At 44.8% G+C, this 22,183-nt stretch overlaps 1 protein-coding gene across 1 annotated transcript in view; it reads left to right on the top strand.

Annotated features, from left to right (window-relative positions):
- Tctn1 (tectonic family member 1) overlaps positions 1–22,183 on the top strand; it is a 29,348-nt gene that overhangs the window by 2,632 nt on the left and 4,533 nt on the right. The window contains exons 2-11 of the mRNA XM_019204558.2: positions 1,927–2,047; positions 8,779–8,909; positions 10,004–10,155; positions 12,437–12,536; positions 14,128–14,237; positions 15,999–16,019; positions 19,588–19,722; positions 20,180–20,305; positions 20,696–20,781; positions 21,250–21,390. Of these exons, the coding sequence (XP_019060103.1) occupies positions 1,927–2,047; positions 8,779–8,909; positions 10,004–10,155; positions 12,437–12,536; positions 14,128–14,237; positions 15,999–16,019; positions 19,588–19,722; positions 20,180–20,305; positions 20,696–20,781; positions 21,250–21,390 (1,123 nt within the window). The remainder of the gene's footprint in view (positions 1–1,926; positions 2,048–8,778; positions 8,910–10,003; positions 10,156–12,436; positions 12,537–14,127; positions 14,238–15,998; positions 16,020–19,587; positions 19,723–20,179; positions 20,306–20,695; positions 20,782–21,249; positions 21,391–22,183) is intronic.

The following is a 22,183-nucleotide window of genomic DNA, read 5'->3' as shown; positions in this document are numbered from 1 at the left end:
TGAAGATTGTAAGTTTAAACACATTAGGCCTAACTGTCCTTTGCATTTGTTACATTAGTGTACATGGGGTCCATCTACAAAGCACACAAGCTGATAGATGCAGGTAACCCAAGGGGAAGATGTTTGTAAGAAAGCATTGCACAGCTGGGTGTGGTGGTGCACGCCTATAATCCCAGCACTCGGGAGGCTGAGGCAGGAGGATTGTTCTGAGTTTGAGACCAGCCTGGGCTATATAGTGAGCTCCAGGTCAGTCTCAACTATATAGTGAGACCCTGTCTCAAAAAAAAAGAAAGAGCATTGCATATTTATTGATAAAACCTTCCCCTCTCACACTGTTCTCTGGAGTATGTTGCACTTTGGGGTGCCATATATTTATCATGAAATAATTCAGAGAGACAAATGTTGTATGAGTCCTCTACTAATATTTGCATGAGATTCTTTTCTTATTAGGTTTTTGCTTTTTCGGCTCCAGATCTTTTTCTGACAAAAAAAAAAAAAAAAAAAAAAAGAAGTAAAACATAGGATACGATTTTATTTCTCATTTCTACCCTCCAAGCAGTAATCCGTACCATGACCTCAGTGTTTTTATTCTCATGTTCTGCTCTTTGAAAAGCTTTTCTTATTTGACACAGGGTAAAAAAGTAGGAAAGTTTAATCAGTGATAAAGTGGGACAAAATATAGCTGAGAATTTAGTACCTGAAATTCTGAGATTTTTTAATTTAGTGGCCTTTATCCACATAATGCCGTATGATCAAAAGCTGGCAAATGTTTACATTTTTAAAAATTGATCACAGCAATGATACATTGCTATGAATCTCCTTCAGAATCCACCCCTCACTTTGAACACATTTATCCTGTCATTCTTGCCATTTGCCGAAGCAGCTCTGGAGTCCTTTTGTGTCTTTAGTTGTACTGTCTTGGCTGGCTCAGTGTCCTGAATTGATTCACAGCGTTTACCTTTCATGATCTTTTTGACATTGAGGAAGAGCAAGAAGTTGCACATTGCCCATTCTGGTGTGTAAAGTAGAGGAAGTTACACCATAATGTTTATGAGCCTGTTGGATGGCCCTCAGCAGCTGAATTCACTGTATTTTTTATCACACCTCATAAAGACACAAAAGAGGACTCCCGGAACTGCTCCTCAAAGAGGCAGGAATGATGGCATAAATGTTTTCAAATTGAGAGGCAATACTCTGAGTGGGTTTAATGGCATATCTTTTACTATAATACAATTTTTAATTTAAATATTCACTGTATATTTGGTTTCCTCTTGTAATTACTACATCTATTAAAAATCTGGATAATCATCATCAACAGTTAAAGGTTGTGTAGTGGAGGGTCCTGCCTTTCCTTCATGCTGTGTCGTCTGAGTTATCTGAGGTAGTCTAAGGACCTGAGATGGCCTGATTCTTGGCCAAAGCCCTGGAATATGAGTTCAGCTTCAGAGCTGCACGTACTGTACTAAGAAGAGGGATGAGACTGAAAACCATTTTCCCTGGAGGTGTTAAGTTGGTCCTTCCTCCAGTTGCACTCTCTAGAAGAGAAGGGGTTTGGGACTCTGGGGATGGGCCCACGATGGCTCGGATGGTCAGGCAGATGGTTAGCTGTCCTGGTTCTTAAATACATGCCAGTTATCAGGGTCACCTGAAAGTCTTGAAAAACGCAGCTGTCTGAGCTTCATATTGAGCTTTCCGTAGCCAGAGCACAAGCAGACCTTGCTGTGTCAGGTGATCAGCTGCTTCAGGGTGCCTCTGATGTAGAGCCCTCAAACCAAATAACATCCACTTCACAGATTCCCCCGAAGCACAGCACGGAACGCAAACAGCCTTTCATAGGAAGCTGATTTCTGGCGCCTTGTAGTGGCAGGGGGCAGTCACCACCCACTGATGGCATCGCTCTGAATCTTACCCCTCCTCTTCCTGCAGTTGCTGCTCTGTGTGTCTGTGACTTGTCCCCAGCACAGTGTGATGTCAACTGCTGCTGTGACCCTGACTGCAGCTCTGTGGACTTCAGTGTCTTCTCCAGCTGCTCAGTTCCAGTTGTCACGTAAGAGTATGACGTATGGTTTTGATAAAATTTGACCAACCAGGCCAGTGAAATCTGGAGACAGAAAGTGAAAACTCCCCAGGCTGAAAAACCCAAACCTGATTTCCCATGCTTTGCACGGTTCAGAAGCCATCCTGGGCAGAACCATATGTAAAGCAGTAGGCAGCCCTTACTTGCACCCAGTTGGGTGACAGTGCAGCAAAAGAGAGTGTGCAGTGCCTAGAGTAGAATGGGATGGTTGGGTGTGTGGAGAGCAGATTCCATTTCAGCTGGAGTTGTGAACAGATCTCTATCATACTCTTTGTATCAGTCAGTTAGTCTCATGTGCAGGTGAAGAGTGTGGTCTGATTTTGCAGTTCTTGTTGTGGACGCAGCACCCATAACAAAAACTTGAGCAGATAGGAGGCCTGTACTCTTTGAAATATAATTCTACCAGGAGTTCTCACAGCTCACCTGTAGAACAAATGACTCCCAGTGGATTATAAGGTAGAGACAAACTGCTTTGAATGATTTGTTCTCAGATTTCAGAGTGTCTGGAAAAAAATTAGCACTTCAAAAAGGTTTATTTATTCAGGATGGACCAATTTGCTATCGAAACAGAGTGACTATAAATTTAGCCTCACTGCAGTTTTAACAATTGACACTTGGCAGGTTGAATCTTTTTTTTTTTTTTTTTGAAGTACCTGGGTTTTTCCCATGACAACTAATTTTATTGGCCGAATGGGAAGTTGAATTTATTTCTAATGTTGTTTTAAAAAAAAATCCTGGAGAATGGGGTGGTGTAGTCAGATTAATTTTCTGACTGTAGCATGGTCCAGTCTTTGTTGAAAATCAGTCTTTTCTCCTGCCTGCGTTAACTACCAGAGCTCAAGAGTGTGATTTCTGTTTTAACCTGGGAGCATTTTTTTTTTATTGGCCGAATGGGAAGTTGAATTTATTTCTAATGTTGTTTTAAAAAAAAATCCTGGAGAATGGGGTGGTGTAGTCAGATTAATTTTCTGACTGTAGCATGGTCCAGTCTTTGTTGAAAATCAGTCTTTTCTCCTGCCTGCGTTAACTACCAGAGCTCAAGAGTGTGATTTCTGTTTTAACCTGGGAGCATTTTTTAGAATGTCATTTTTTTTTTATTAGCCTGTATGATGATTTCAGATATGGAGTCGAGTATTTAGAACGGTGTCAGCAAACTTTTTCTCTAGGAGGCCAGATAATAAATATTGCAGCTTCTCAGCTTTACCTTGGTTGAGTAAAAGCAGCTAATGATACAGGAGTGAAGGGGCATAACTAAGTTTCAGTGTAACTGTAAATACAGGAGCAGTTTGTAGACCCCTGATATAGAAAACAGTGCTAAATCTACTACCCTCAGGAAAGGATCTCAGCATAAGGAATGTTTAGGGCTGGGGATTTAGCTCAGTGCTATAGCTGCCTGCCATGCAAGTGCAAGGTCCCAAGTTCCAACCCCAGTACCACAGGGGAAAAAAAAGGAGTGTATAAAAAGCCATTCCTGTTACAGCCTGAAAGTTGTGAGAAATAGCGAGTTACCCCTTCTCTAGTGACTCCTTTTACTGAGGTGTGACAGCTGAAGGAAGGCCAAGGTTGAAAAGAAGGACCAAGAGACACGCACCACTGTCCAGCAATAGGCTGGTTCCTTTTTCTCTATAGTCGTGACTACCTTGGGCTCCTCTGTGGAGATGACAGTCTGGCCAGAGGGAGAAGGCACAGTGGGCCCCATGGCCCTTTAGTCTTGTTGGACCAGCTGGTAAGGTGGGTCTGACTTCTGTGGCCTTCACCTCAGAGGACAGTCTAACCTCCAGTGGTCAGCTTTGAAATCAGAGCATGGCTTAGGGGCCTTTTGTCATGTTGTTTTTTATCACAGTCCCTCTTAAGGTGGCATGGTTTTCTACAGCAGTAGCAGGTGAGTAGTTGTAGACCTACCTCTTCTTGGAGCCGCAAGAATCAGACTTAAGGTTATTCCTTTTAAGACCACGACCAAGGCAGCCATTTTATTTTGGTCCCTTTGTTTTCTCCCCGTGGCTTCCTCCTGGCTTCAATTATAAAATACTGAAGAGGCAATTTTCACTAAAGTATCAAGTGAACTATGTGGAGCAAAAGCCATCTTTAGTAGTTTTCTATTTTAATATCTGAGGCAGGCTGAATAATAAACTTGTTTTTAAAAATAATCTATGCTATCGAATCAGGATCACGGGATGTATGTTTTATCAGTGCCTCTAGTAAATGATCTAAGAAGGACGTATAGGGTTCTTTCTCTTGATGAATAATTGGCAATTTAAAATAATTGAAGGGCTTAGTTCTTGTCCTCCTTAGACCTTTAAGAATATAAGGTCTGGTGCCAGGGATTTACCTCAGTGGTTCTGCCACCTGCCTCACAAGCTCAAGGACCCAAGTTGGATCCCTGATGCCAAAAAAAAAAAAAAAAAAAAAAAAAAAAAAAAAAAGAATGTATGTCTGGAGATGTCTCCTAATCTCCCATCTGGTTGGTAGGCCAGTAGGGGTCCTGGGTAGGGACTGCTTGGGCTTCAGTGGGAACTGGCTGTTCCCCTGGCTGGCTGTCTTCTGGTCTTCTAAAATTAACATATGATATTTATTCCCACATGTAATAGCAGCTTGTACTGCTGCTTGTCTGTCATTAGAAGTCAATGTTTAAGAGTAACATTACATCTTTCTAGTCTAGTTCATAGGTCTTCATAATTCCTCTAAAGACCTCAGTGTACTTTAGTAGGATCATCTGAAAACTTTCCCAGATCTTGTTTGATCTGTTTGAGGTCACTGAGTGAAAAGGACTTGTGGACATGAATATGTCTGAATTTGCCATTTACTTCTTGTGAGGGATATTGTCCTTGAGGGGCTTGAATAAAATCAGCTACAGGTGGATGGCCTAGGAGAGGCCTCAATTATGGCTGGCTTAGAAGCTTCATCTTTAGACTCCACCGGGTAAGAGAGAGGGACCTCAGACTCCAAAGGGCAAGTAGTGAAAACCTCAGGCTTGTTATTGCTGGATGAGACTTTGATCAAGGTTGCCTTGGAAACCTCATCCTCAGGTTCCAAAGGGTAAGGGTGGGGTATCTCAGGCTTAGTGATAGTGGATACCTAGGGCCAGAGGTGTCTGGTTTTCTTGTGGCTTACATTTGCATTTTGAACACAAGCGTTATTTTCTAATGCAAAGAAAGTTTGAACATAAGGTAATTCTGATGGTTTTTCCTCTTTCTTACAGTATGATTTTAGTTGTGAAATAACATCATAATCATTACTTCTCTCTGAATTCCATTTTGGTTCTAGAGGGTTAGGCAGGCCATGCATAGGTACAGAAAAATACTGAACCACTCTTTTTCAATATATGAGGGTTGAACATTTTCTAATGTTGAAGAATACATTTTAAAGGAGTGAGATTTTAACATTGAGTTTCCCATCTGAAAATACAAGAAAAAGAATTGGTGTTCCTTTAATTTGTACTTGATTTCCATGTCCTCAAGGCATCCCCTAAGGTAAGCCACTCTTACCAGCTCATGACCCAATCTTTCCTGGACACTCACACTCCTAATTCTAGCAGGTGTTTCTAAAAGCACAAGCTACAGTTGGTTTTAGCTGTAACAGTCATGTTTAAAGAAGGAAGCAGTGCTAACAAAATCAATAATCAAGAGATCTAAACCCACTGTTTTCCAACTCTTTGAAAGAGAGTGACGGCAAATTGAAAGTGATTGGATCACTTCCCAGCCTGCAAAAGAAGTCATGGAGACAGAGTCAAGTTATCTACCTAATTACCTGGGCAGTCTTTCTTAGCAGCAAGATAAGGCTAAGCTTTACCCAAAATCCACCCTAAAATTTCTGTTTTTAAAGCTCACAGGTAAAGCTTATACCCATTACCTATCAACCACAATTGATAGGTGAATAAACATTTATCAGTTTCCTACACACACATGAAAGAATGGAAGTGCTGACTAAAATCCTAGACAGGGCCTAGCCCTGTCTGACTGCCTATAATATTTCTGTCTAGTTTAGCTGTTGATAATAAAACTATCAACAACTTCCCTCATTAGATGGCTATTTCACAAGAAAAGAGCACAAGAAAATTTTGTGTTTTTTGGGGTATTTTTGTTTTTTGTTTTTTTTTTGAGACAGGGTCTCACTATGTAGTTGAGACTGACCTGGAACTCACTATGTAGCTCAGGGTGGTCTCAAACTCAGTGATCCTCCTGCCTCAGCCTCCTGAATGCTGGGATTACAGGCGTGTGCCACCACGCCCAGCCCGAGCACAAGAAAAATTTGTCCTTTATGTATCAGCAGTGCCTAGAACAGGCCCTGTCATCCAGTTGGACCTCATTAAAAATGAGTGACGGGGCTGGGTGGAATGCAGTGGTAGGACACTTGCCTAGCATGGGTTCCATCCTCAGCACTACAAAAAAAAAAAAAAAGTTGACTAGATGAATGGACTCTTCTTCACCCTTAAATGATTCTTTGTATTCCCTCTGACTTCCTCTATGGTAAGCCTTTCGACAGAAACCTGGAGGCTTGCAGCCTCTTGTCCACTTTCTCTGTGTACACTCAGCAGTCTTCACTCCTCTCCATGCCTTTCTTGAGCACCTCTTGCTGCCAGCACCAGGCATCAAGATAAGTTCTTCAGATCCCTCTATTAAAGAGCTTGTGGTTGCCTGAGGAAGATGAATGAATTCATGGCAGATTCTGCTCTGAGCCACGGAAGAAGTTGGAGAATCAGCATCTAGCTCAGCCAGCCAGGCCAAGGACGGCTTTCTAGAAAAGATGACCTGGGCTGCCCTATGTCCTGAAGGACAAGTAGAAATTAGCCAGCATGGAGGAAGGGGACAGGCCCTTCAGGTCAAGGGAGCCACTTGGCCAGAGTCCTGGAGTAAAGGAGGGTGCAGGCAGCTTTGTATGGCTGTAAGGGCTGGGGTACAAGGAGTGTGGAGGAGAGAGCAGGACTGGGCCTTGTGCCCCTGGAAAGCTGTGTGTGTGTGCGCATGCTCGTGCATGCATGCTAAGGGGTTTAGAGTTGTGGTCCCGTGTGACCTAATTGAGCAGCAGCATGCACAGAGGATCGCAGAGGCCAAGCCTGGTCCAGAGTAAGTTCCTGTGGCAGATGAAGATTGCAGTTGTCCCTGCCCTGTAACAGTGGGACTGGAGAGAGGTTCAGGATCTGATGAGATCCTGCCCAGGACTGGAGGGCCGGCCAAGTGGAGCTGGAGTTAGGAGCCCCATTCTATTGAGTCTTCCTGCCCCAGAGGCCTTGCATCCATTCCTGCCCATTCTGCTTCCTAAGCTCACGCCTCATGCTGTCGCTCACCTTGCTAAAAACCCTTCAGAGGGTCTTGTTACATAGCCAGGCATGGTAGCACAGGCCTGTAATACCAGTACCTAGGAGGCTGAGGCAGGAGGATTGCTGTGAGTTCAAGGCCAGCCATTCCAGCCCAACCAGTAAAAACCTAATGACAGTATCCACGCCTGGGAAGAGTACAAGGAAATAGGCACTCGTACTATAGCATTAGTGAGTCAGCCCTCCTTTCTGGAGGGCGATTTGGCCATGTCACAGAAGCCTTAAATAATGTACCTTTTTTGACTTAGCAATTCCACTTCTGGGAATGTGTCCTAAGAGGTAGTTATAAAGATATATGTACAAGGATGCCATATAGCTTTATATATGATTGGCAGAAATTAGACACAACTTACACCAGCAGAAGAGGATTGGTAAACCAGAATGCGGTGTATTCAGAAGCTGGTATATGATGAAGCCTTATTGACTGATTGATTGATAGGTAGTGGGAATTGGACCCATATTTTTTTTTTTCTCATTGCGTTTATTGGTACATTTTAGGTATACAGTATGGACCAGTAGTCTTTATACTGAGCAGTATCTTTAGCCCTTTTTTGATTTTGAGACAAGGTTTTTATTAAATTGGGTTGGGCTTGTATTTGTGATCCTCCTGCCTCAGCCTCCCAGGGTGTTGGGATTATAGTTATGTATCACCACAATGAGGAAAACATTTAGTATTGCAAAGCACATTTGGTAATATGGGAAATACTATGATTTAATTGAGTAAGGCTTTAAAGGAGTATATAGAATATAATACCTTTTTTTTTTTTTTTTGGTACCGAGGATTAAACTAGGGACCTTGTATTTGCAAAGCAGGTGTCAGAACCACTGAGCTAGATCCCCAGCCTATAATGCCATTTTTGTTATAACTTTATCTTCATACCATATCTATGTATGCTTCAAATTGATTGGATTTGCTACTCTGGGATTGATAGAAGACTTGACTGTATAATAATGTCTAGGCTACAAGTCTTACAGGTGATTGCATATTTTCACAATCTTTTGAAGACAGCTTTATCCTAAAGACAAGAAATTTTGGATCTATTCTGAGTACTTATGATCAGCCTAAAGTGCTACAAAAGTTTATATAATTGATACTTTCAGAGTTTACAAGGTTCATTCAGAATTACACCCTGATCTATATTACATACTTGAGAAGATTGCCTTAGAAGTTAATAATATACTTGTCTCAACTTTTTCCTCTAATGGAGAACTTTTCAAATGTTAAATATTTTAACACCAAAGAAACTAAGAAACGATGGATTCTATTTTAACATGGCTTTCAGAAGTACCCTCCATTGTAGTACAAGCATCTGACAATTTAAAAATAATCTCGCTAAAACTGTATGCTTTTGCCTTCAAATTTTCTTTTATTATTTTTAATTTCCAGAGGTGACAGCCACTTCTGCACTCAAAAAGCAGCCATCTACTCATTGAATTTCACAGCAAACCCACCTCACAGGATATTCAAACTTGTTGACCAGATCAATCCATCTATTTTCTGCATTCATACTACCAACTGTAAGTAAATGATGTTGATAGATGGTATTTTGTGAAACTTTGGAAATGTTTTCTTTGAAATCTCTGGAAAACGGCTGGGGATATAGCTCAGTGGTGCTGCATCAGCCTGGCAAGTGCAAGGTCCTGAGTTCAATTCCTAGTACCAAAGAAATTTAAAAAAAATAAAATTTATGGGAAAAAGCCTTATTCAGTTAAATTTTTAGAAAACTGTTTTGGCTGTACATGTGTAACGTGTGGGGCCATTTTACAGGTAACTGAAAGGAACTTTACAGATCTGTGTCACGCACAGTTTCTTTACAAGTAATTGTGCTATGTAGTGGCCTTTTGACTTCTTATACTTGGTTTTAAAGTTTTATACTATATAGACACGCACTGGAATCCACATTTTTATCTGCCTAGTTATCTGTGTGTGTGTTTTAACCTTATTTCCTCCTTACATAATGGTTGAAAATCAGCTTTAGCTGTGAACATTACCTGTGGTTTCTGTTTCCTTTTTCTTTTTACTAAGAATATTTGCATGAAAACCAGATCTTTATTTTTATCTGAGCATCATCTCAAGTTAGTGTCTCAAAGTACATGTGAGTGTGAAATGTTCTCAGGATATCAGAGATCAGGAATGCAGTTATAGTTTTATTTGTCCAAATTCATCGTCTTCTTGGAATGTCTTTATATATTTTGGTTTGGTGTTCTTGTGATTAAAAACTGAGGTATATGCACTGTGATTTGTTACCTGAAGTGACAGCTGACCTGTGACTGCCACATTCTCTGATGTATGCCAGCCTCTCCCGCCCTCCATACACAGTGTGTTTTCTCTGCAGTCCCTGGACTGGAGAAAGTGATGGATTCTCTATGGCTTTTCCTGTGCTGTTTACCTGTAGGCAGGGGAAACCATTATTCTCCCACTGGGAGAAGCAGGCCTAGCCTAGGATCCTGTTTATTTAACAGGTCTCCAGAAGTCCTCGGAGAAGTGAACATGCAAAAAGACTCTATTTTAAAAATATCAGCCTAAGTGCTAATAACTGTTTCAAAAACATTACAGATGTCATATGTAGTACAAATTTTATGCTGATTTAAAATACCTTTTCTAAAAACAGATAAACCTGCATTATCCTTCATTAATCCAGAAGTGCCTGATGAGAACAGTTTTAATAAGTGGATGAAAACATCTGAAGGTTTTACATTGAATGCAGAAGCAGATGTTTCTTTTACAGCCAAATCAGATGCTTTGGATTCTACTAAATATGAGGTGAGCCGAGAATGTTAATTTGTTCATCATGTCATAATACCCTGTCCTTGTGAGTTAACTTTCAATATGGTACCAGCAAAGCTGGCTTCCTCAAGACTTCGAATTGGTATTATATATTAAAAACTTTCATATTTATATTTCCCCTTTTTTGTTTTGTTTTTCAAGATAGGGTCTCACCATACGGTTGAGGCTGGCCTTGAACTCTCAGCGATCCTCCTGCCTCAGCCTCCCAAGTGCTGGCATTACAGGTGTGCACCACTATGTCTGGCCTTAATGTATGTTCATGTTTCTAAGTTGTGAAAATTACATAGGGCTTTTTCACAGTAAGCCTACATTTATTTTGCCTCTGCAGAATTCTTTGTTTTCAGCCTTAAGAGATGCAACAAAATTCTGCAGGTCTGCTGCTAGGAATATCGGATTAGCTGGATGCTTGTCTCGAAATTGTATTTAGTTTCATAGACTTTAGGAAAATATGCACTATTTTCTATCACTTAGTAAGGCATTGAAATGTAACATAACACTGAATAAACTGTTTTTCAAAAGTATGTCTTTGAGCCGGGTGTGATGGCGCATGTCTGTAATCCCAGCACTTGGGAGGCTGAGGCAGGAGGATCGCTGTCAGTTCGACACCAGCCTGGACTACAGAGTTGAGTTCCAGAGCAGTCTGAACTACATAGTGAGACCCTGTTTAAAAAAAAAAAAAGCCAAAAAAACAAAAAGTATGTCTTTAAAAGGGAAGTATACTAGTTTTTTGTTAGTTTTTTGAGACAGGATCTTGCTATGTGGTTCAGGCTGGCCTTGAACTCATGGCAGTTCTCCTGCTTCAGCCTCCCAGTGCTGGGATCACAGGCATGTACCATGCCTAGCTTTGTGCAGTAGTTCTAAAAGCAGATGTATAGAGGTCCCTGAGTAAAAATCTAAAGTTTGGCCAGGGCTTTAGCTCAGTGGTGCCACCACCTGCCTCACAAGCACAAGGTCCTGAGTTTGATCCCTGGTATCAGAAAAAAAAAAAAAAAAGAAATGTAAAGGCCCCTGGTCTCCAATAAAATTCACCCTGCAGGCGCTTGGGTGTGGTTCAGCACAGCTGTGCTCAGCCTGTGTGACGCCCTGGGTTCACACCCACACCAGGAAAAATTTCTTTAAATTCATACTGCAGACTCCTGCATGTGAAATACTGATGTGTAGTCTTGCTGATTTTTAAATGCATCTATGAAATAAATGTACATATATTATATAGAGATTGGATTTATAGTTATCTACATTACTTTAGGAAATTATTTTTTCAGTAATAATCTTGCGCCTTTTCCCATGTCAGTGCAAAACCTGTTGTTTCTTGAGCATTTTCCCTGTGCAAGGAAGATAGAGCTTTCCAGGCGTTACTCCTACAACCTGGGAACAACACACCATTGTCCCATTTCCCTGATGAGAAAGACATAGGCATAGGAAAGTGACTTTTCAGACCTTGTACTAGAGCAGCATTTACAAAGTCTTCCTCTCAGCATATTTGAGCCATTCCCCTCTTCTGAACCTGGGGATCGAGCCCAGGGCCTCATGCACAGTAGGCAGGTGCTATACCACCATTCCCCGCTCAAGCTGTTCTACTCCTAACAGACATTTGCTTCTAGTTTTTGCTATTAGAATAACGAACATTCCCGTGTATATATATATCTTCGTGCAGTTGTCTGATCAAATCCTTAGTGTATATGTCTGTAGATAGTTCAGCTTGGTCAAAATGCCTGGGAAATTTAAACAGCGATAAGCAGACTGCCATCCAGAAAGACTCTAGGGGTTTATGCTCCAGCTACAATAAGTGGGAAGACATTTTCCCATAGCCTCACTCGCACCAAGGCATTTGTTGTAAACTTTCAAATTCACAAGAATTATCCGTATGGCCAATAGCTATAAACTTGGGCTTTGAATGTCGTGGAAGAATTTCATGGGGGATTTAGTTTGGGAAAGAAAGGCCTTCTTGCATAAAATACTGATTCATAACAGTGGCATAATTCTAATGTAAACTGTAAGTGCCATTGGATTAATGCTCGTGAAGCGCACCTGTCCGGCCCCTGTGCCCCGTCTGTAGAGGCGCACGCTTGGCATCTTGTGTGCCCTCCCCAATACACAGCCAGCGATGTGTGCCCACACGGCACCTCGCCAGCTCTCTGTGGGCAAGGGCCCGCCTGGCGTCTGTACATCAGGGTGACCGCCAGTGCTGCGTGGCCTTTGCTTGGTGCCCTGGGAGTCCCAGGCGAGTGCTCACCGTGGCTGTGTTCTGTGTTTGCAGTACGGGGCTCCTCTGCAGGCTCCCGAGGCGTCTCCACATCTGTTTCTGAGATTTCCTTCGCCTCTCACATCGGCTCTGTGCGCTGACAACAACCCTGCCGGTAAGAGTGGCTGCTGTTCTTCCTCTCTGTAAAGAGACCTTGCAGCCAATTTACATCTAGAGCCGTCATGATTAAACAGGTTCACAACTAGAAACAGAATCTTGGGGTTGAAAGAGGCTTAAGGTTTTGGAGTTCAGTACCCAACCTAGGGCAGGAATCTTTCCAGCCAGACATTCACGCTTGACTGCTGGGAGTGATGAGCAGCTCACTACCTGAAAACAGCCCTCTTAGCTGGTAAGTGTTTCCAGGTGTGGGAAGGTCCAAGGCTGTCCCCAGCCAGCGTTTACCAAGCACTTCTGTGTGCTACTCATTGTGTTAAGTGATGCCTGTGATTTTCCAGGCCATCTTCACAGTGATCCTTAGAGGTGAGGTTAGAATCTCCACTGTTTAGGTGGGGAAATGGAGAGGCAGGGGCTTTCTTGCTGGGCTCACACACAGAGTGGTGGAGTAGGGACAGAACCATGCAGTCAGCCTGTGGCCATGCTGTGCTGGGCTCCCTTGCCTCTCACAGTCCCTGCTCCTTTGCAGAGTGATAGGGGAGCTGCAGAACAGCCCAGAGCCCCATCATGAGGTGGCTAAGTAACAGACAATAGGAACCGTGTGGTGTGGTACATGCCTGTATCCCAGCACTTGGGAGGCTGAGGCAGGCTCACTGCAAGTTCAAGGCCAGCCTGGAATATGTAGTGAAACCCTTTCTCAAAAAAACCAAACCAAAATAAAAGAAAAAAGGAGGGGAATGTGTTTTTCTGAGAAGATGCTTAACCTTGCACATGCTGGGAACAGGGAAAAATAAAGCTGAATTGAGATACTGTTTTCACCCATCAGATTGACATTGCTCAAGCACTCATCTCCATAGTTGTGGGATTGTAAATCAGTGCCCCCCGCCCCGTGAGGGGCAGTTTGCCTATACCGTGTATCAGAATTACAAATGATGGAGCCCTCTCACCCAGCTGTTGAACCCCAGGGAGTTGATCCTGCAGCAATGCTGGCCCACGTGCAAGATAGTAGACGCAGCATTGTTGGGAACAGGAGGGCAGAAGAGCCTTAGGTGTGCAGTAGTAGGAGACCGGGGAATCATGGTGCTGCATCTCCAGTAGGACATGAATTAACCCTAAACCCTAACAGCAGGGCACAGGAAGCTCTTCATTACTGAGATGGACTGAGCTTCAAGGTGTTCATTGTTCAGTGGAAAACCAAGGGGCAGAACAGTGTATCTAGCATGCATTTGTTTCCAGGAGTGGAAAAAATAATTTATAAATGGTTCCATGTACATATTTTCTTTGATTTGCATAATCTATTTCCAGAAAGAGGCACCAGTGACTTCCTGCTGGTGCCCGTGGGGAAGGCCGGGTGGGGCCAGGGCTGGAGTCATGGTGGGACTGTTTGGTATCTTTTTGTGCCCTCTGAGTTGTGAACTTTACACCTGGTTGAACACTAATTTTTAATCCCTACTTCAAATATATTGCATTTCTATGTTACAACTTATTTTGCATTTTCACCTGAATGAGTTACCACTGCACAGCTGAAACATTTCTGTGTATGTGTGTGTGTTTTTTTTTTTTTTTTGCTCGTGGGAATGTTATGATTCCAGCATTTCTGGTGAACCAGGCTGTTAAATGCACCAGAAGCATACATTTAGAACAGTGTGAAGAAATGGAGGCCCTTAGGATGGATTATTACAGCAGCCCTGTGATTCTGAGGGTAAGAATTATTTTGAAGTAGAACTGATTCATTAGGTATGTTTTCTGTTCTTTGTACTGTTTTATTTTTGAGATAGGGTCTCACTATGCAGTTTGAGCTGGTCTTGAACTCACTATGTAGCCCAGGCTGGCCTCAGACTTGGCATGATCCTCCTGCCTCAGCCTCCAGAGTGTTGGGATTACAGGTGTTCACCACCATACCTGGCTCTTTGTGCCCTTCTGAAGTATGACAAGTATAGAATAATTTCAGTTGCATGATTGAAATTTCTCAAGGACTTTGATATCAGTGATTATTGAACTAATCCTTTAAATATTTTTGTTTTTATATAGGTAGCTCATATTTTTCTTTCACTCATTTTGCTGGTAACCAATGATGTCTGTCTCCTGAACAGAACAAAATCTTTACCAGGAACCTAAAAACTTTAGAAATAATTAAAATGCTTTAATGTATAGGACAGAAATAATCACATAAGAACCAAAAAGAGCTCTCTGTAGAAGCAGACCAGAAAAGAAGATAAAATCCACTGTTTGGTTGGCAGATGAGCTTGGCAGTTGGGAAAAGAAAGGAATCAGGGTTTCTGGAGCAGGAAGAAGTCATCACGGGGCAAGGGAGCAATGGGAAAACCATGTGATTATTGATCCAGGCGTGGTAGTGCACACTTAAAATCTCAGCACTTAAGAGGCTGAGGCAGGAGGATGGCAGCAAGTTCAAGGCCAGCCTGGGCTATGCAGTGAGACCCTGTCTTAACAAAAAGAAAACAGAGCAAGATTACTGTCCAAAGCCCTCCTCCCCCCATTTATTTTGGTATTTGTGTGTATGGTCTTGGGGATTGAACCCAGGGCCTCATGCATGCCAGGCAAGCAGTGTGTCACTGAGCTATATCCCAACCTCTTTTTGGGAACAAGATCTCGCTAAATTGCCTAGGCTGGCCTCAAACTTGTGATCACCCTGAGTAGCTGGGGTTTTAGGCTTGTGCCACTGCACCTGGCTCTGATTTCTTTTTTGGATCGTGTGTGTGGGGGGTGTAGGGGTAGTCAGTCCATGGCCTCGTCTGCATCTGGGCTTCTGTGTTTACAATGAAGCTTTTCCTCTGTCTCCTTTCTCTCTCCCTCTCTTCTTGTAAGCCCTCTGGGCCTGAGTTCTTCCATTTACTTTGTCTTCTCACAGCATCTGGGGCATCTGGGAAAGTTTTCAGCACAGACCTCCCCAAACATGACTGTTCACCCCCAGTCAGAGCTCTCAATGGCTCAAGAGTGGGGATGAGGTCAGGAGGAGGAGGGAGATCGAGTCCTTCAGGAGATCTTGGCTGTGTTTGGAGATGAAAGCTTGGTACCTGGCAGGAAGACAGGAAGAGGCCATGGGCAGCTCCTGGCCAGGGATGATGTCCTTCCTGTGAAGACAGGTGCTCTGAGAGTGACCAGGAGGGCGGGGGCTGCGTCTTCCCTCCCCACAGTTATGGTAGCAGTGGCCATGTGGCAATGTGCAATAATGACACCAGGGTGTGGAGGCTCCGTGACTCCAGCTGGCCGAGCTGGCCTGTTGTGTTTCCAACCAGAAGGAGGTGAAAAGAGGAGGAAACTGCCGTGACAGTGGCCCAGATGCAGACAGTAGATGGCATCCCTTGATTAAGGCAGATTTGGTGTTCTCCTTGTGAGATCTTTAAGAATGAGTGTGTGGCCTTTGACCGAGGTTTGAAAGAGCTATGAAAATGCTTCTCCTTGTCATACTTAACAAGATTTGTTGTGGTTTCTTTTTGTCTAGGTGCCCAATTCGACAACACAGGTAAGAGAGTTTCTTAATGGAATGCAAGTTTATAATCCACTGGGCCCTTTGAGATGGGTACATTTTTATTACAGGGTACAACGAGCAGAAGTGTGAAATAGGGAAATTCCTTGCAGTACTTCAGATTTTCAGGGTTCTTCTTTTTTTCCTTTTCCTTTTCCTTTTCTTTACTTTTCTTTTTTTGAGGTGCTGGGGATAGAAGCCAGGGACTTGCACATCCTGGACTAGTTTTCTACTGCTGAGCTGCACCACAGCCTGCTAGATCCCACCTGACAGACAGTGGGCATGGCTGCTACCACCCTGGTCTCTTGTCAGGAGGGCCGCTGCCTCCCAGGCTGCTCCGGGTGAAGCAGAGACTCCCTGGCATTGCCCTGGGTGGCAGGTGGCACCTCAGGGGCGGCTGGGGTTGGATTCTGTGCAAGGCCTTTTCGCCCCAGCCAGGGGTCTTTGTGAATGGGTCCCCTGCCCCTTATTCCAGGTCTGTGCCCTATGCACAGTCCCTAAGGAGGCCTGAGGCAGTGGCCTTGCCGTGGTCTCCCAAAGCCTGTGGAATGGGCCAGCCTAGGCGCAACTTCAGCTTTGTTATTTTCTCATCTGCCAGGCACCTCAGCCCCTGGGAGGGTGGGCAGAAGGTGTCTATCTGCAGAGGCCTGGGGCAGGCAAGCAGAAGCAGGCAGGAGACACCCGGCAGTGACAGGGTGCCATTATTTCATTAAGTCTCTGCGCACAGATGTAGGTTTAAGGAGACAATGGAGAAGGATGAGCCAGGTGACTGTATTTCCTCACCTGAGAGGAGCTTGCTTTAGTTCCTGGCCCGTTTTTCTGGTACAACCTCAACAGAGCCCTGCCCAGCACACAGCACAGTGGGTCCCGGAGCCAGGCTGCTTCCTCTTCCGTCCCTCTGAGGAGCCCAGTTCGAAAGCCATGTGAAGCCCTTAGGTTCCTCCAGCCACTAGGACGGGCTTTGATTCTGCTGCTCCAGAGTGGAAAGTCTGTGGCAACGCCCCTTCCGCCTGGCCCGCGATGTTCAGAGCAGCACGCGAGTACGGGTCGTGGGTTACGTGCCGAGCGCCGAGTGGCTGACGGGGGGCTCCGTCAGGGTGGGGGGAGCCTGTCATGCACAGTGACAATGTAGCCGAGGAGCGCAGAGTGGGGGCCAGTCACCATCCTTCCTAAGTGTGGGACTCAGCAGGCCCCGCTGCGGTCTCTCTTGGGCAGGCGAGTCATGCGTGCTCACAGCAGAGCTGGGGTGGGGATGCGGCTGTCTGGCCTCAGAGGTGTACTCTGCCACATGACAGGCCCGTGTCACCAGCTTCACATGCATCCCCTGTGCTTCCTGCAGCTGCACACTCAGGATGTGGCCAGCTGGGATTTCACCTCATGGCTGTGTGACACCAAAGCTTATGTCGTAAAGGACAAGCATGTGAATTAGTAGCAGAGAGTTGTCTAAAAGGAAAAAAGACAAAACTTGCAGGGTCTCTCAGGTCAGCAATATGGAGATTGGGTCCTGCCTGCCCTTTTGTGAAGCCTGCTGTGATTTCCCTGAATCCCAGTCCCTGGCTTCTGATCCGCCCAGGAGAGTGTTTTCTGCCCAAGTGTGCTTGCTGCTTTCCCAGGGGACGGTATGAGATGGCTATGACCAAACAGGACATTGAGGAGAGCAGGCCAGTCTCACTGCCTCATGCCTGTGACCCTGCTGGATGGTGGTGGCAGCTCCATCAATGACACCAGGCAACAGGTGTTCACATGGCTGGAGCCTCTGGCGGGGCTGGGTCGGCACTGCGCTCCCAGATCTCTGGGTCTCCCTGAGTCAGGCAGAGGAGCGCGGTAGCTCACGGCACAGGGCTCCTGACGGGGCTCTCCAGTCACTGGTGCAGCTTGTTGGGAAGAGGGCACAGCAGCGATTGGCTTTGTCTTCCTGCCATTCTTGTCACAAGACAGCTCACATTCTACTGTGACAGGCCTTGACCTGGAAGGACAGTTGCAGGTGTGTTTGGTTGTAGGAGCAGATACATAAGGACTGCTGATTTATCTAAAGAGACAGCTTCAATAATGGCACGGCTGTGTGTGTGCACATGCTGGGTTTATATTGTGCTGGGAATGGAACCCAGGGCCCTGCCTCACACACACTGGCAAATGCTCTACCTCTGAGCTGCAGCTCCAGCCCTTTTTATTTTGAGACAGAGTCTCTCTTTGTTGTCCCAGCTTGGCTTTGAATTTGTAATTCACTTGCCTTGCCCACCACTCCCCTAGTACTTACCAATTTTAAATTATAGACAGCTTGGCACAAGGCTGAGGGCAAAGTCCAAATCGATAAAACAACTGGATACATCAAGGTCCTTTCTAAGTGGTTTCCCCAATTGAAATGTGGAGTACCTGTGACAGATTTGGGTCTCATCTGGAGGCCCAGCCGTCTTTAGACGATTGCTTGCTGCTTTGTTGCTGCTGCTGATGACCACAAATGACAAGTGTCCTTTCATAGCATTGGGATCACCAGGGCTTCCTGATTCTGCTTTAACTGTTTGCTGTCTGTTCCGTGGTGTCCACAGCCCCACCGAGAGAGAGCCAGTTTGTGTGTGTGTGAGGCTGTGTGGAGAAGTCGTGCTTCACTGAGTCATGCTGCGTTCAGGGGGTTGAGGGCCGTGGCCAAGGATGCTGGGGCTGCACGCTGTGCTCGTGTGTGGATTTACTGGTAGGAGTTGTGTTTAGGGTCAAGAGCACGTATGTAGATGTGTGGTAGAAACTTCTGTGCTTGCTTGTTGGTGCTAGGGATTGAACCTGGGGCCTTACATGCTAAACATGCCCTGTACCACTGAGTTACACCCCCAGCCTCAAACTTAACCACTTTTAAGCCCACAGTTCAGTGGCTTTTAGGACATTCACACGGTCATGCAAACATCACCACTAATTCCAGAATATTTTATCACTGAAGAGGAAACCCTGTGCTCATTACCTCTATCTCTCCATTATTCCTGGCTCTGTCCTCTACCCCTGGCAACCACCATGACACTGCTTATATTGCGTAGCCTCTGGTGTCTGGCTTTTTTCACTTAGCATGTTTTATTCATCTACATGGTAGCATGTATCGTGCTTCAGTTTTACAGTGAATAATATTCCTTTGTGTGGATAGGCCACATTTTATTTGCCCATTTATCAAGAGATACACATTCGGGTTGTGTGCAGTTTTTAGCTATTAGGACCAGGCAGCCATGAACATTCATTTGGAAGTTTTTGTGTTAACACCTTCTCAGAGGTATCTATTTTTAAAGTTTTGGTTACAGCCTTCTGGAATATTTTCTTTGTGAATGTAAATGTGCACTGACACAAAGATATGTTTGGTTTTTGTGGGGTGTTTTGGTGCTGGGGTTGGAAGCCAGGCTTCGTGTGTGCTCTCTCACCAAGCCCCAGCTGACTCCGTCTTTGTGTTTTGCACGTGTATATTGTTCCGCTCCCCTCATTGCACAAGGCGGTGGGGTTGGGGCTGGGGCTCATGCTGTTGTTACTTGAGCCCCATCGCCTCTGTTGTAGTGTGGAGTCTTTAATAATCCAGGCCTTGTTTACTTCTCAGGTCCCGATCACTGTCCAGTCCATCACTGTTCAATCTCTAAATAAAACACGGACCCTCCTGGAGGACACTGGCATACGGCTGCCTTCTCTTGTCGATTCTGGGCGCGACAGGATCTGCATTAATGTTGTGCTTGAGGTGGGCGCCCATGTGGCCTTTTACATCCCATTTGTCTGTGGCAGACCCCAGCCGCCCATCTAATGGGGTAAGGAGATGCCCTCCAAAGGGGGCCCTGGGCCACCCTGCGGTGCCGCTGCTTTTGGCCTGGCCACCTGCTTGCCTTTGTGCCATCTCCTCAGAGGATGCTTCTTTACTTGTTGTACAAGCCTAGCAGCTTGCATCCCAGTTCTGATGCTGCTGTCATTTTATTTGTTGGGACTTGTCTCCTCTGTGGAGCTGGGCTGATCACCTTTTGTTTGGACCAACCGCATTTGTTAGGCCCCAAGAGGCAGCAAATGCTGCTCAGATCTGCTTGGGTGGAGAAAACCTGCAAGAAATGGAAAAGGACTTGCTGCTTATGGCTCTTTTATTTATTATTAATGCGGCCGCTGAAATGGAAGGGGACCTGGTGCATTTGGGGTTTCATTTTGTTCAGGTGAAGTACAGCCTTACGTATACAGACTTAGGTGAGATCACCAGAGTGGGCCTCTCACTGCTTCTGGGGACGGTTAACCGTGCATCCATCCCCCTGCAGCAGAAGTTTGAAGTTCACTTTATTCAGGTAAGTTGGAGCATTTTGTCCAAGTTTCAGCTACCAAGTAAAAAAGGAATTATAATTTCTTAATGAGACAAAATCAATTTAGCAGTATGACTGCAGCTCACCCTTGGTACTGACCAGAGGGTTCAAGTGGGCTTGGGGTTTGTAACTCAACCAAGCCCATCCTGTGTCTCTCTCTCCTTGGGGACAAGGTTCCCTGCCATGTTCGCTTGTTCTTTTACAGCATGATGTCCTCCTACACTCAGCAGATATATTTATAGTTCTGAGTAGGGGGAGAGGTTCTTTTATTGGTTGGTAATTCCACATTTATGAAAAGCATTTCATTTTCTCCCTGCCATTTCCCTATTAAAATGAGCATTATTGGGGGGGGCACATTTCTGCATTGTTTTTCAGCAAAACACAAGGCCTGTTCCTCTCAGCGGCAACCCTGGCTACGTGGTAGGGCTCCCACTGGCCGCCGGGCTGCGGCCCCAGAAGGGATATCCTTTCCGTGTGGAGGGCACTTCTCTGCCTCGCCCAGGACTCTGTGGGCCAGAGCTTCCTCCTGGTGACCCAGGGTGGGGAGTTAGTGGAGACCGGTGCTCGGGGGACACCGCATGGCAGGGGCAGATGCCAGTGTTCTAAAACACACAAGAAGACAGAAGAGTCGATGTTTGGATGCATTCTATTTCACATTCAAACACAGCCTCCTAAACAAACTTCATTGCTTAGAAAATTTGGACTTAATTTTGAAGTGCCATTTTGTGAGGATCTCTCTCCTGGGATGTACTTATCAAGGAAAACACTTACAATGAGGTTTTGTTGTTGTTGTGCCCCACCCCCAGGAATAACTGTCAACTTCCTAGAGGCCTAGAGAAGGGGGGTCCGGTGTCACCGTGTGACATCGTTCTTACCTGAGAATCAAGTTTCTCTGGCACTGGGCAGTTGTCCCTTAACTCTCAGTGAATGTCTGCGATTATTCAGACCACGGATAGATACGGACAACTCACTATTCTTCGTAGCACAACTGAGCAAGACTGCCTTGCAGAGGAGGGGCTCCGGACCCCAGTGCTGTTCGGATACAATATGCAGACTGGCTGTAAGCTCAGGTGAGGTGACTCGTTCTGGGGGACATTTGTGTCCATCAGAAAGCACAGCGTCCCCACCCTTCCCCACTTTAACCAAACCTCTGCCTCAGCAGCTGAGCTCCTGCAAAAGCCACATGAAGTCTATCACTATTAACAAATAGTAACAGAACAGGAAAAATTGAGGAGCTTTGTATGTTTCATGTTTAAGGTTGCATAGCCCTTGAGTTCAGGGTAAAAATATTTTCTCTGAAAGTCCTTCCTGTGTTTCTGAATTTTAATATACATAGCACAAGAAAACCAATGAAAGGAAGCCTGAATGTGTTTTGTTTTCTTCTGATAGCAGGGATCAAACTCAGGACCTTGCGTGTGAGGCAGGTGCAGTGCCACTGAGCTAAATGTCCGGCCCCTGTCTTTCTTTTTTTTTGTGTGTGGTACTGGGGATCGAACTCAGGTCCTTGTGTTTGAGAGGCAGGTGGTGGAAATACTGAGCTAAATCCCTGGCCCACAGCCCCTATCTTTTTATTTATTTTTTGGTACTGGGGATTGAACTCAGGTCCTTGGGCTTGCAAGGCAGGTGGTGGAACCACTGAGCTAAATCTCTGGCCTCCTATCTTTTTAAATCAAATATGTAATATGAGATGTCAAGGAGCCCTACAGCTTGTTATATAACCAGAAGCTGTCACTCTCATTTGCTCTATCCTAGAGGCAACCACTTTCAACATCTGTAGCTGCTTTTTTGAAATCTTCCCTAGATCTTCAAATAACCTGCACATATTTCTTCTTCTTCTTTTTTTTTTTTTTTTTTTTTTTTTTT

This window comes from Fukomys damarensis, unplaced genomic scaffold, assembly GCF_012274545.1.
Source record: "Fukomys damarensis isolate Sample0158 unplaced genomic scaffold, DMR_v1.0_HiC HiC_scaffold_12, whole genome shotgun sequence".
Lineage (NCBI taxonomy): Eukaryota > Metazoa > Chordata > Mammalia > Rodentia > Bathyergidae > Fukomys > Fukomys damarensis.
The sequence above is the reverse complement of the archived record's forward strand: the minus strand, read 5'-3'. Positions and strand labels throughout refer to the sequence as shown.